The following is a 13,164-nucleotide window of genomic DNA, read 5'->3' as shown; positions in this document are numbered from 1 at the left end:
CCCTGGACGGCCTTCATCCCTCCTCCTCCTCCTCCTCCTCCACGGCGCACCTGAGCAGAACCAGGTGTCCTCCAGCTCCTCACATGCGGTGAGCTGTGCAGCGCTCTGATTGGACGAGAGCCTCTCAGGATCAGTGCTGTGAGGAGAACAGTCTGAAGAGTTCCCACTTCACTGAAACGTGACGCACACACACTTCAGTGCGTGACTTCTTCTTTTTTCAATACAAAAAATAAAATGTAAACGTTACCATGGAGGCATGAGATGTAACCAGATCCGCTCCACTGGGATCGCTGAACTTCCACATCCTGAATCAGCTGACTCAGAGAGAGCAGAGCCAAAACCACAAACTGCAGACTGATGCTGAGCACACAAACCAAACGCTGACTGACTTCGCTGAACAGAGGATTTCAGCTGGTTTCTCCATGGCTCATTCAGCGTTCACCTTTTCTGATCTGAACTTGCACACAAACTGTGAGCATCTCATCACAGCTGATCGTAGCGCCGGCACGTTTCTTGACCTGGACTGGAGCACAAATAGAACCTTTAATGAATTTTTCTGTTCACGATCGAAGAACTTTCCTTCTGTCCTCCAGTGGAGGTCGTCTCTTCTTTCGATCGGACGGACGGACGGACGGACGGACGGACGGACGGACGGACGGACGGACGGACGGACGGACGGACGGACGGACAGACAGACAGCAGCCAAAGGCTTGACTGGGTTTACTGTCTCAGGGTCAGAGGAAAGAGGAAGATCTCCTGTGGAAGAGCTTCACTGATCACAGAAGAACCAGAAGAAGGATTGATCCGATTCCTTTAGTTCCACTTTGAAAACAAAACAGAACTCCGATTACACTAAATTATCTTAAATTAAACTGCATGGTCGAACAGAGCAGCAGTGGTTAGTGCTCTTAATTCACAACAAGAAGGTCATGGGTTCAAATGCCAGCAGGGGCCTTTCTGTGTGGAGTTTGCATGTTCTTCCCCGTGTGTGTGTGTGTGTGTGTGTGTGTGTGTGCGCGTGTGTGTGTGTGTGTGTGTTTCCCTGACTGAGACCCCCCACCAGCTTCCTCATCCATGTCATGAATGAAGATATACTGTATAAAACTGAGCTAAAATAACATGAAACATGAAAACATGACAGACAAGAAACACTCTGGTATCCTGAATGAATCCTCTGACTCCAGAGTTTATCTTGATGCCTTCTGGACGCCGGTATTTTGCTCCAGCTAGGAAAACTAATCGTTTTTCAAACTCTTTTGTGCCTTCTGCAATCAAATTATTGAATTCCAGCTCCTAAATTGTTTATTGTATTGCTTGTTTTAATATTGTTCAACCTGAGTTCCACTTGTGGTTAAACTGAACGGTCTCATGTTGTATGTACATGTGAAACGACTCGAGATGTGCTGCAAACAAATTGCCCTTTGGGATCAATAAAGTTTTCTGAATCTGAATCTGAATCTGAATCTGAATGGTTGTTTGACTTGAGGAATATTGTGATCCAGACGTAGAACCTCATCAATGCCCTCTGTGCTTAGTTATGCTTTAGGCTTGTTCCCTCCAGTCATTTAAACCGGAATTTCTATAAGTGATCATTAAACGTTTCGCTCTATTCATTTTTCCAGATGCTTTGGATCGGACATGTTTTCTATGTTCATTTTTTTTTCTTCTGCCTCTGATTACCTGACCCTGCACTCATGAGTCAGCCCCAGCCTAAATCATCTTGTCAGGCCTAAATTTGAAGCAGCACATTTAAAATACAGTTAAGATGTTCAGCTTCCTTCAACATTCACACCACAGTTATTGAGCCAGTTTCTCTCACTGACTTCAGGAACATTGTGAATTTATTATTCGGTTTCAGCTCCTCTTAACTGTGTTTATACAAAGTGCGACACCCTGAAAATTTGAGATATCTGAATCTCCGGTAAATAATCTTTTTTAAAACGACTTTCACAGTCTTTCTGAATTGTTCACACATGATTACTGGCACATTGAGGCACAATGACAATAATTCACCAACACCCTGAGCCAATTCTGCTCAGCCACAAACACAATTCCTGCTTTACACACAATATGCAGTTGTACAAAACACTTTTTTTCCAAACACTACACACAATTCTTTGCATTCAACACTATTGCCATGGCAAAAATATCATTTTCACATGGAATACACTGTCATTCAAAGTTCTCAAGTTAATTGCCCCACTATGCACACCGACTCATCACATGAACACCTGTCACACAGTCTTACAATTCAAAATCACAGCTTTATGAAACGGCAACAGGCGAGTTCTTCTGTTTAAGAACAAAGGATGCCAACACTGGACACAGGCAGAGCCAGGAGCGAGAGGACCAGGACCAGGACCAGGACCGGGACCAGGACCGGGAGCGGGACCAGTTCTACTCTCATTACAAACTGCAGTACTGCTCAGTGACTCAGTAAGTCCAGTTGTCCAGGATAGCCTGCTGACTGTTCTGTAGGACTGTACAAATACAAGTATGTTTCAATTATTTGGGAAATATATTCCTACTTTGGATTCCTACACTGTATTTGCAGTATTTATTTTGTGTTTGGCAGAACTGAAAGACGAGCAACATAAGGTGTTCTCTCTCCTGAACAGGAAACAGAAATCATGAACATGGTCCAAAAAAATAACACCATAACATTACGAAAAATACAAAAATGATAGAACACAATGAGATATTTCAGAATAAGGATATGGTGAGCTTATCACACATTTTACAACCCACTCACATATGTCTGTAGTAAGAGTAAAACTTAGCCATTATGATGAGTGGGGAAGTGTTTTCCATTCATTGCAGTGTTTTACATTAAGCACATCAGTGTTCAACTGGTTCTCATACATTTCTATTCATATGATGGTCTCTGTGTGTCACTTGAAGACAACATACCATTCTGAGTGGAAATTACATTATTTTGAATGTAAAGTTCCATTTTGCAGGAGAGCTGCTGGCTTTCATCCATTGTGTGTTATTTTGGATTTCTTTGCAGAATTCTGAGAATATGAGACATGCTTTCAGAAAATGTGTCTAAACAATGGAGAAAAACTGCAATGACCTTGTCTCTGACACACTGGAGTCCTGTCACCTGGTTTAATGAGAAAGGTCTTTATTCTCACCAGCAGGTGGCAGTGTTAAGCAAACTATTGGCATTTTCACAGACTTCACGGTCTGAGGATTCCTCTCTGCTGTTTTGCAATTTCCTTGTTCGATGGAAAATGAGACATAGAACCAAGTCTCAATGTGGAAGTCTCAAGTTTCAAAAGTTTTAAGTCTCAAGTAAGTCTCATCCCACCATTTATTTATTTATTTATTTATTTATTTATTTATGGGAGGGGGGTCAAATCAAGTCCAAGTCAAGTCATCTTATTTTCATGCAGTGTTTCAAATATTTTATGTACTTTTCTACTTCGTATCATATCTATTTCAATACGTTTTAAAACGTATGTATGCCATGGACTAATTTGAAGCAATATTAGTGTTTTAGCTTGTGACTACTTCATTTATTAACCAGTACTTCATTCAGTCCATCTCAAATAATATTTAACCAACTTTAAAACTATTCACTGAGGTTACAGGTATTTCGTCGTTGGGGGGTTTACTTTTTCAGCCCTTGATTCGATTTTTACTGCATGAAGAAAGATCATGTGGCTTGAAAGCCTGGGAATCTCACACTCAGTGCCGGGTATGCTTGATATGTACAATTATGAAATACATTGAGATGTAGAATTGGATTGCCATCGTCCGTATTTCACTGTTAAATCTGGGCAGCTGTCAGCAGTGATGGGCGGTCAGGTTCCTGCCTGCTGAGGCTCGATCAGGTTCTGGATACTGATTCTATCAGAACCAGATTTACAAATATTTTCCCCCAGCAGAGAAAATGATTCATCTTTTGAAAGACAGCAGTGACGAGGTTAGTGTACGTTTCAGATCTCACTGAAGCATTATTACAAATCGAGAGAAAACACTTTCATTAATCCATTAATCTTCTCCACCACTTGATCCTGGACAGGCGATGAGAGGATCCACCTGGACAGGTCTCCAGTCCATCACAGGACAATAACACACACAATCACAGCCAGGGCCAATTTAGAACGAACCTCACATAAAGTTTATGGACTGTGGGAGAAAATTACAGACACGGGGAGAACATGCAAACGTCACACAGTATTTGACCTCGTGACCTTGTCGTTGTGAAGTACAGCTAATCACGACCTCATCAGGCAGCCCTACTTTATGAATTAACCCTACTTTATTGATTATTACAGAGAGTAAAATGATATTTATAGAATCGAATATTAAAAAAGAAAATAAGTAAAGATGAAATATGAAATTAGTAAATTTTAAACGAATTAGGAAATGTCTGTATTTAGATAAATTCACATTTCATTGGGAAAAAAAAACTTTAACATGGTCTTACCTTTCCGTATAAACGGAGTTCATACCGAGATATTTCTGGATAAAAATCCCTTGAATTTTTAGTTCCACTTCAAGTGAAAGTCCAGTCTAGAGAAAACTCTGACCCTGGATTTATGATCCGCCATCATGTAAAAAGTGCAGATTGTTCGCGCGGTTTCTTCCTCTGCAGCTGTAGCGTTTAGACTGTCCGGACTCTGCAGCGCCCCCTACCATGAGGCGGGAGAACTGCCGGCCTCACCTCGAGTGTCACTCAATGAACACATGACTGCGATTTTAGCAACACTAGGCTGTAATTTTAATTAATAAATTAAGACATTAAGAAATTACATTCACAGAGGCTGAGAAATTTAGCATCCTGTCACTTTTCCTGCTTTGCTAACCCTCCTCCCTGTAATTTGATTGGCTGTGAGACCAAAACCCCCTCTCTGATTGGTTGTGGGACCAAAAACTCTTCTCTGATTGGTTATGGGACAAAACATGTGAGGCAGAGAGCGCATGACTGACAGCGTATTGATTCAGTCATAACACTTTTCTGGAGCTACATTCATATTGCTAATATGTCATATTCATTTTATATTTATATTAAATCTGAAAACAAAACCATCACTGAAATCATTCAAGTCATCATGTCTCAAGTCAAGTGAAGTCTCAGGTCTTTCATTTTTTCCAAGTCAAGTCACAAGTCATCAAAACAGACTCAAGTCCAAGTCACATGATTAGCTCCCCATCTTTGGAAAATTAAGTTAGAAACATATGACACTGGATCACCATTATTTCAGGTGTAACAAATGGCTTCTCTCATTTTTCTGGTGTTATTATCGATGTGCGACCTTTTCACAGCCAAACTCACACTTATTGAATTTCAAATGAATTACAATAAACGCTTGAGAAAATTTTTGAAACGAATGAGTGACTATGTTAAACAAGAGCACAGGCAGCAGGGCTGCACTCTGAGGGCATCTTCTCCTCACAGGGCACAATATTGCTCATGTGAGCAGAAAAGAGATCTGCTGGCTGTCACAGGCACATTCCAGAGTGACCCGGGGCCACTGGAAAAAATCCCAAAGGGTTCCCTCTGACAAACCTCAAACATATTTATTAATCATCTGAAATCAACCAAGATGGTCAGAACCTAACGCTTTTTAAAAATCATTACGCGTTCAAAATAATTTTGAGAATCACTCCTTCAAACACTGAGAGAGAATAAGTCTGTGAGTGAAGGAGCTCTCCAGTGCAGTCAAGGTGTCTTTCACGGGATGGGAGTCATTGGTCATTAGAAATGACGGCACAGCCATCATTCTTCTGTCTCCCATCACCTCCAGCAGGTCAAGAGGGCATCCCAGCACCCAGCTGGCCTTCCTCATGACTTTAAATCTCCAACATGTGATCACTTTCCACAAAGTTCACGTTCACAGTTTGAGCTGCTTGACAAAATTAAAGAAAAAAAAAAACCTGAACAAACATTGATGAAAATGAAAATTCTGTTTATTTCAGGACAGAAACAGATGGAATACAAGTTGTGTGTATGTGTGTGCGTGTGTGTGTGTAGGCTTCATCAAGGCACAGGGATACAAAGTAGAGGACATCGTGTCTCTAAATATCACATAAAAACATGATTTTCTCCTAAGTACACTTTGGTCCTGAATATGAATCATGTTGGTATAAAAACAGCGTTAACTGTGATCAATAGGCTTTTTTTAATGATTGTCATGAGGCTGTAATAAAATGTTTTTCATTTCCAAAATGATGGTCAGGTTACAGTTCAGTTTTTCACTTTGGAATTGACAATAAAAAAAATTAAAATAAAAAAAAAAAAAAACAGAAAAAGATGAAACATGAGACCACGTTGTCTAATAAAGGTACAATTTGTAATATTTCATATTTTATCTAAAATTTTGTAACAGACAACTCCGAGTCCTGCAGTCCCACAGGGAACCAGCAGGAGGTGTGGTGAGTTGCTCCACCAACAGAAGAAGAATCTGACACATTACTGCCACCTGGTGAACCACAGTGGAATTACACAAACTCACACGACCTTTCAACCGCCCGAGAATCACAGGAAGAAAAGCATCAAAGGTCAAATTTATTTTCTAACTTGCAGTCCGCTTCATTTTCAGGGCATAAACGCTAAAATTTACACCAGGTAAAGCTTCAATGAGCCAAAATTATGAAAAAAACCGGCAGTTTAAAGGACCTTCAATGTGTGCATGGATAGTTTCAGTACACAAAAACAGCACCCACTAGTAGCCCTACAGCCAAACTACACTGTTTTCTGCTGTTTGTCTAAACAGGCATCATTTTCAAAATGTTGCTGTCTAAACGCCAAACCTTTCTGAAAACAAAAATGCAAAAACGACACATTCACAATTGAAACGTTGTGTCAACGGTGCCAAAGTAACGCAAAATAACCCCCACCGGATGCTAATTGAGCCCGAAGAGACAGAAAATTATTCCATAAATGTCAAAAACCAAAGAAAAAAGTGCTGCACAAAGGCAAAATAATCCACTGAAACAAACAAAGCCACCACAGAGGAGCAAAACGACACGGAACAAGAGAAGAAGAGATAAAAACCACAACTTAAAAAAAAAAAAAAACTTTGAATGAAGTAAGAAATCAAACTTTTGGTCCCTGAATTGAAACAAATCAGAAATAATGAAATTAAAAATGTCATGATAAAAATAAAAGCATTCAGATAATCAACAGATCATCATTCAACTGATTTATGAGCCTGATTTCCTTCATCAAACACAGCAAACTGAGTGACGATGGTCACTCAAACGCAAAACAAACTGCGTATTGCAGTTTTTGGATAAAAAGATCGAAACATGCGGACGAGACACGGACGGGAGAATCTGATTGGACCACAGGCCAAGGTACAAACAACAAAAGAGTCCCCTGCAAAATATACACACAAAAAAAGCTGAAAAAATATTTTTAAATCTGCAGCAGCATTTGTTTTTTTTAATGATTAGATTTTTGTTTCTTTTTGAAACGTTTGAAAGAGGCTAAAAACATTTAAAAGATTTTACCCGATCTTTTATTCCCAGTAAAAAGGCGTCTGAAAGGAATGAGCATTTGTAGGATGAGCGTCACACACTGCTCGATGCTGCCGTTTTATTATCCATGCTAATTCAGCATTGCTGCTTTGAATAAATGCTGAGTCATGGAGGCTGTCAGACTGTGAAAGGTTCAGTTATTGTGTCAGACTGAAACTGGATAAAGCATTTTTATATGCAACAGAGAGGAATTCTGAGTTTATTTTGAAAGGTTTGCTGATAGTAAGTTCAGACAGGAAGTGAAGCAGCGACAGCTTCCTGCAGGATAAAAAAAAACCACGAAGGAGCACATTTGGAGGTTTTTGGTGCATTTAGTGTCTCTTTAAAAAAAGGAGTATGCAAAGGTGTGGATGTTTTCAGAGCAGAGCGCCACCTGCTGACAGTCGCTTCTCATTCTGTTCCGTTCACCGGCGGGTTTAGCTTCTCGCCCTCTGGCGCAGCGCTCTCCATGTCCTCCTGCGGCGGCGCGCCGCGCTTAAAGGGATGGCCGTGTTCCTTCAGGACGTAAAGGAAGTCAGCAGCAAACGCCACCATGGCCAGGAAACCGAACGCCTGAGAGAGGAGAGGAGAAGGATGAGGAGGAGGCTGTGTGTGTGTGTGTGTGTGTGTGTGTGTGTGTGTGTGTGTGTGTGTGTGTGTGTGTGTGTCTTACCACAGCTCCCCTTTCCAGACTGGAGCCGGTGTTGTCCGCAGCAAAGACAATAGATGAGATGAGGAGAAAAACGGCGATGATGCCAGTGTAAATAAAGTCCTGAAAGGCACAAACAACACTGTCAACACATTCCGTTATCCGAAACTAGTCTGGCATGATCCGAAACTACTTCAAAATGGCCCTAAAGAAGTCTACAATGGTCCTGAACAAGGTTAAATTACAATACACTTGATTAAAATAGTCCTAATCTCCTGTAAATTGATGCTAAACGAGCCAAATATGATCATGAATTGGTTTAAAATGGTCCTGGAGCTAGCCCAAAATGGTCCTAAATGATTTTAAACGGTCCTAAACTAGTTTAAAATGTATCTAAACTAGCCTAATTTGATCCTAAATTAGTTTAAGGTGATCCTAAACTCATCTCAGACCAGAGTATTTTATGCTTGTATGCCGTTGAAGTAAATTGATAGGTTTGGATCAGCTCTGCGGCTTCTGACTGAAGTCTAAATTTGAAATCCTTCGTATGGATTTTCTGTCTTCTGTGTTTTATTGTGAAAATTGGGATTATGATGAAGGACCGCAGTCTGCAGCAGCTTGCATCTGTGCGTGCGTGTGTGCGTGTGTGTGTGTGTTACCAGCTGTGGCCAACAGGTGATGCCGATCCTCTGGTACAGGGAGGTGGAGAGGAGGATGAGGAGCAGCAGTGTGAAGAGGAAGGCTGTGCAGCTGACAAACTCGAAGAAGTAGAGCGGCGTGCAGCTGGTGCAGATGAAGACCGACTCCTCCAGGACGAAGGCCACGAAGGACAACAGCTGAGGGACAGCAAACCACCACTCAGTAATCACTCAGAACGGTTGGCTTGTCTCTGTAAAACGTGCACTGAGATAACTGGAGCTGTAGAAATAAAGTCGAGTTGAATTGAGACAGATTCAATAGTCTGAGCAGGATGAGATTATCGCATTTTAAAAGTAGCCTTAAAGCGACTGAAACTGAAAAATCTGACATGAACTCTACCCAGGCTAAAACTAGTCTGACACCAACAGAGTCAAGGATCCAAACTCCATTGAGTCCTTTAGATCTGAATGTGTCTCAGACACTTCAAAACTGGAGTCTACAGCAAGATTAGCTTTAAACAGAGTTTAAAGTCCAGCCCAAAAAAGCCTGAAGCCAGTCTGAAACAAACCAGGAAACCAGCCTGAAGACCAGCCTGAAACAAGCGTAAACCAGTCTGAAAACAGTAAGAAACCAGCCTGAAAACAAACCTCAAAACAAACCCGAAGCTGGTTTGAAAATTAGTCTGAAACCAGTTTGAAGCCAATCTGTAACCAACCTGAACCCAGTTTCCACATGAGTACAAATAAGTCTACAAACACCACTCACAAAACATGCAGGAAGTCCACCACTGGTGTTTATTGAATGAATGGACCGATATACGTCCTGGATCAATTAGAATTCACACTGATGGCTGCTTCATGTGGAGCAGAGTCCCATGGAACCAGATGATGGACACTCTCCTCTCCAGGCACATTTAAAGTAGAGGAGAGGCGCCGAGTGTCTCGTCAGACCATCAGAAACCTTTCACATCCGCCTGGTCGGTGTGCTGCCACACTACCTGAAGAACATTCATTCAGTGATCGCTCTAATGCCAGAACAACGCAGGCCTGGTTTTATCTTTATGGAGCACAGTGCTCCAGCTCACGAACAGAGTGAAGATGTCCTGCACTTCCTCCAGACCTGAATCTGAATCTGTGGGATCAACCCTGTCGGGGAGGTTTTGGTAACTCGACCAGCCGAGGGTCGCCCTTCAAGAAGAGAGGGGCGCCGTGGCTGGATGACACTTGTAATGTGTAATACTGCAGCAGTCCCACCAGGTGGCAGCAGCGAGTGACTGGGGTTGGTTGGGTGGCATGCAGGCAGAGAGGAGGAGCGACTCACTGCACCTCCTGCTGGTACTCAGCGGGATTACAGGACTCAGTCTGTAGCTAGCTGGTTAACATTTTAGGTTATTTTGGACAAAAAAAACAATCACACCTGTGCAGGTACAGAGTGAGATCTACATCACAGCAGTCAGTCACGTCTTCACTCCAACATCCTCTTTTCCACCAGCTACCCCCCCCAAAAAACGCCCCCACTCCCTGAGTGAGGTGTTGCGACAGTGATGTGTGTGTGTGTGTTAAGATGTGCTAACTTCAGCCAAAAGGCTCTGCAGGACTTTCACTTCCCACTCAGACATTTCCTGAGGAGCAGCTGAATGAGGAAGGTCCATCCCAGAGGTCACACACACACACACACACACACACAACTATTGAACCGTCTCACATAGACTAATGAAAATGTAGTCACCCAACCAGCCAACCAACGGTAAAGCCCATTTTACCCAGGATGCTACAGAACGAATTGCCCCCTTCTGTCGTGAGGCAGCATTTCCACTGGATGAGGCACAACGCACCGCAGCCGCACAAGAGATACACAATCAGTTTGTTTTCTCCGCTTCCTGCAGCCAACACACAAGGAAGTGGAGGAGGACAATAAAAACAGATAGTTCTACAACTAACCAAGTCCAGGACAGTCCTGCTCATCATTCAGTGTTCTGTCTTCACTTCGCCTTCTGAATATAACAGTGACACAGACTCAGGAAGCCGCTTAGATATTAATATGAGCACCGAATTGACAGAATCAGCTGCGCAATGAACAAAGACTCTCAATATTAACCACAGTACCCACAATGCCTTGTGTCCGTCTGCACTACAGCAGGCCTAGTAATTCAATATATTAAACTCAATCGAAAAATTTTTTTTCTCCACAACACAGACGCATTATGGGATTCTTCAAACCGAGACAGAGTAAGAGAACACACACAAAACAAAGGACAGATCGCACATGATCTCTCTCTTCTGGTCTGGCAGTGTGTGTGGAGTGTGCACGATGGAGCACACTGCACAACTCTTCAGCAGAGTATCAGGTTCTTCACGCTCAGTTTTCCAAATCTCTCACAGTCAAACGTGACTTCAGTGTAAACAAAGATGGTGGAGGCAGGGGAGATCAGGACAGGAGTCAGCCCTTCTCCTGTGGTGTGTGCTCGCCTCCAGTGGGGCATCTCAGAGGAAGTGGGGGAGTCAGGGTGGTGTTAGGAATTAGTGGAACATGCAGACATATGTGCAAGTCAATATGTGAACAGTTTCGTATGTATGTATGCATTTCTGCATGCTGAGTGTAAATATAACGTGTAGAAGATTAACGGTAACGGGAACGGATGGTGTAACGGCGTCGACACATGTTCAATAAAAGCTGGAGTATCTGGTTTGTTCAGGGCCGAAAGGCGGAGGAATTAAAAGTGGAGCCTTCTTCCACAGGGGACGCTACATTTTGATTGTTTTTAGATTATTTTCCAGCTCTGAGTTATCTCATACCCCATAGTGACTTCCTGGTGCTTTTCACAATAAAAGGCCTTCTTGCGGAGGAGCTGAAGGTCGCGTTCGCCGATGACCTTTGAACTCACCACCTGAGCGATCTTCAGGAAAGAAGCGGGGTTTTCTCCAGGTGCTCCGAGGGCACCAGGCAGCACGACGCCTTGGGGTTGGGAGCCGTGTGGTGGGCGAGTAGACTTCAGTCATGGCTGAGACGGAGCTGAGGGAGACAGAGAGCTCGTCACACACCGTCACTATCCAAACCGTGGCATTTCCTTTCCTTAGAGGGAATCAAAGAACGAAGATTCCTCTCAAAGTTTCCTGCAGCTTCACTTCCTCTTCATCACTTCCTCCTCTTTCATCACTTCCTCCGTCACTAAACGCCGAGCGGAGACGAGAGATCAATCTGCAGGGCCAATCTATTCCTCTGCTCTTTACACGGCAGCCCACAGTTTATAAACGAGAGCTGAGCAACAGATGACAGCTGGAGGACTGTCCGATCACAGGTGGACACTGTAGTCAGATTACATCTGAGATACAGTAAAAACACAGTGGGATTACAGCAGATAAGACCATCTCTCAAGCTTACTGATGGAGAGCAAGAACTCTATCAATCCAGCCACAGTCACCCCAGTCTACAGTCACATCACAGCTGGATTACAGTCACATCACAGCTGATCACAGTCATATTACGTTCATGTCAAATCAAGGCTGGATGAGAATCAGACTGCGGTCGTATTTTGTCTGGATTACAGTAACATTACATTTAGATTACAGACAGATTATGACCTAGGTTACAGCCATGCAAAAGCTATATTAAATATGTTTTTTGTCCAGAATGTAGCTGTAGTCAGGTTACAAAAACATTTAAACCAGATCACAGCAGGACCATGACAGGATTACAACAAGATTATGACCAGATGATAAAGTCAGTTTTAGGTTAGGATGATAAAGATGATTAGTCTGGATGAGGAGCTGGACTAATCCATGACACAGGAGGAGGGTGTGTTTCATTTTTCTGTCTGTAAGAAGAAAAGAAATGACTGATCTGAAATTACAAGTTAATCTGAGGAGACTCGGATTATCTGAATCGACAGAAACAATATGTACAAATTCCATCATTGTAAAATCTGACTTTCACTGTTTTTGAGGAACAAACGTTTCCTGTTACGGAGACATTTTCTGCTGATGGAGACAAAAATGTGACTGATGAAATCCAGCGTGCACATTCACCAAAACCGCTGAACAAACCTGTGAAAGGACCACTGACCACACCCCCCCCCCGTCTAATCCCGCCTCGTGATGCTCCTGCTTCTCACTGCAAAGACGGAGAATTAAAAACAAAGTTCATTCAGACTGCTTTCACTGAGAGGCCAACCGATAGATGACAACAGGCGCACAACACACACACACACAGCCACCACCTGCATTGTTCTTGGACTGTGGAGGGAGAACATGGCAAACTCCACACAGAAAGGCCGGGTGGGAGTTGAACCTACATCCTGTGTGAGGCGTTGACCAGCATGTGGCTCTCATACAGGACAGCACACCGAGGGTAGGCCAGGCCGCGCGCGCGCGCACACACACACACACGCACACACACACACACAC

The 13,164-nt window shown here is 42.9% G+C and overlaps 1 protein-coding gene across 1 annotated transcript; it reads right to left on the bottom strand.

Annotated features, from left to right (window-relative positions):
* Positions 1 to 5,904: 5,904 nt before the first annotated feature.
* Positions 5,905 to 11,760, bottom strand: cmtm6 (CKLF-like MARVEL transmembrane domain containing 6). Its single transcript, XM_030103339.1, is given in 6 exon segments — positions 5,905 to 8,046; positions 8,147 to 8,245; positions 8,782 to 8,958; positions 11,646 to 11,663; positions 11,666 to 11,734; positions 11,737 to 11,760. Coding segments are annotated over 6 exon segments (549 nt in total). The 3' UTR covers positions 5,905 to 7,884.
* Positions 11,761 to 13,164: the final 1,404 nt, after the last annotated feature.

Source organism: Salarias fasciatus, chromosome 11 (assembly GCF_902148845.1).
Source record: "Salarias fasciatus chromosome 11, fSalaFa1.1, whole genome shotgun sequence".
NCBI lineage: Eukaryota > Metazoa > Chordata > Actinopteri > Blenniiformes > Blenniidae > Salarias > Salarias fasciatus.
The sequence above is the reverse complement of the archived record's forward strand: the minus strand, read 5'-3'. Positions and strand labels throughout refer to the sequence as shown.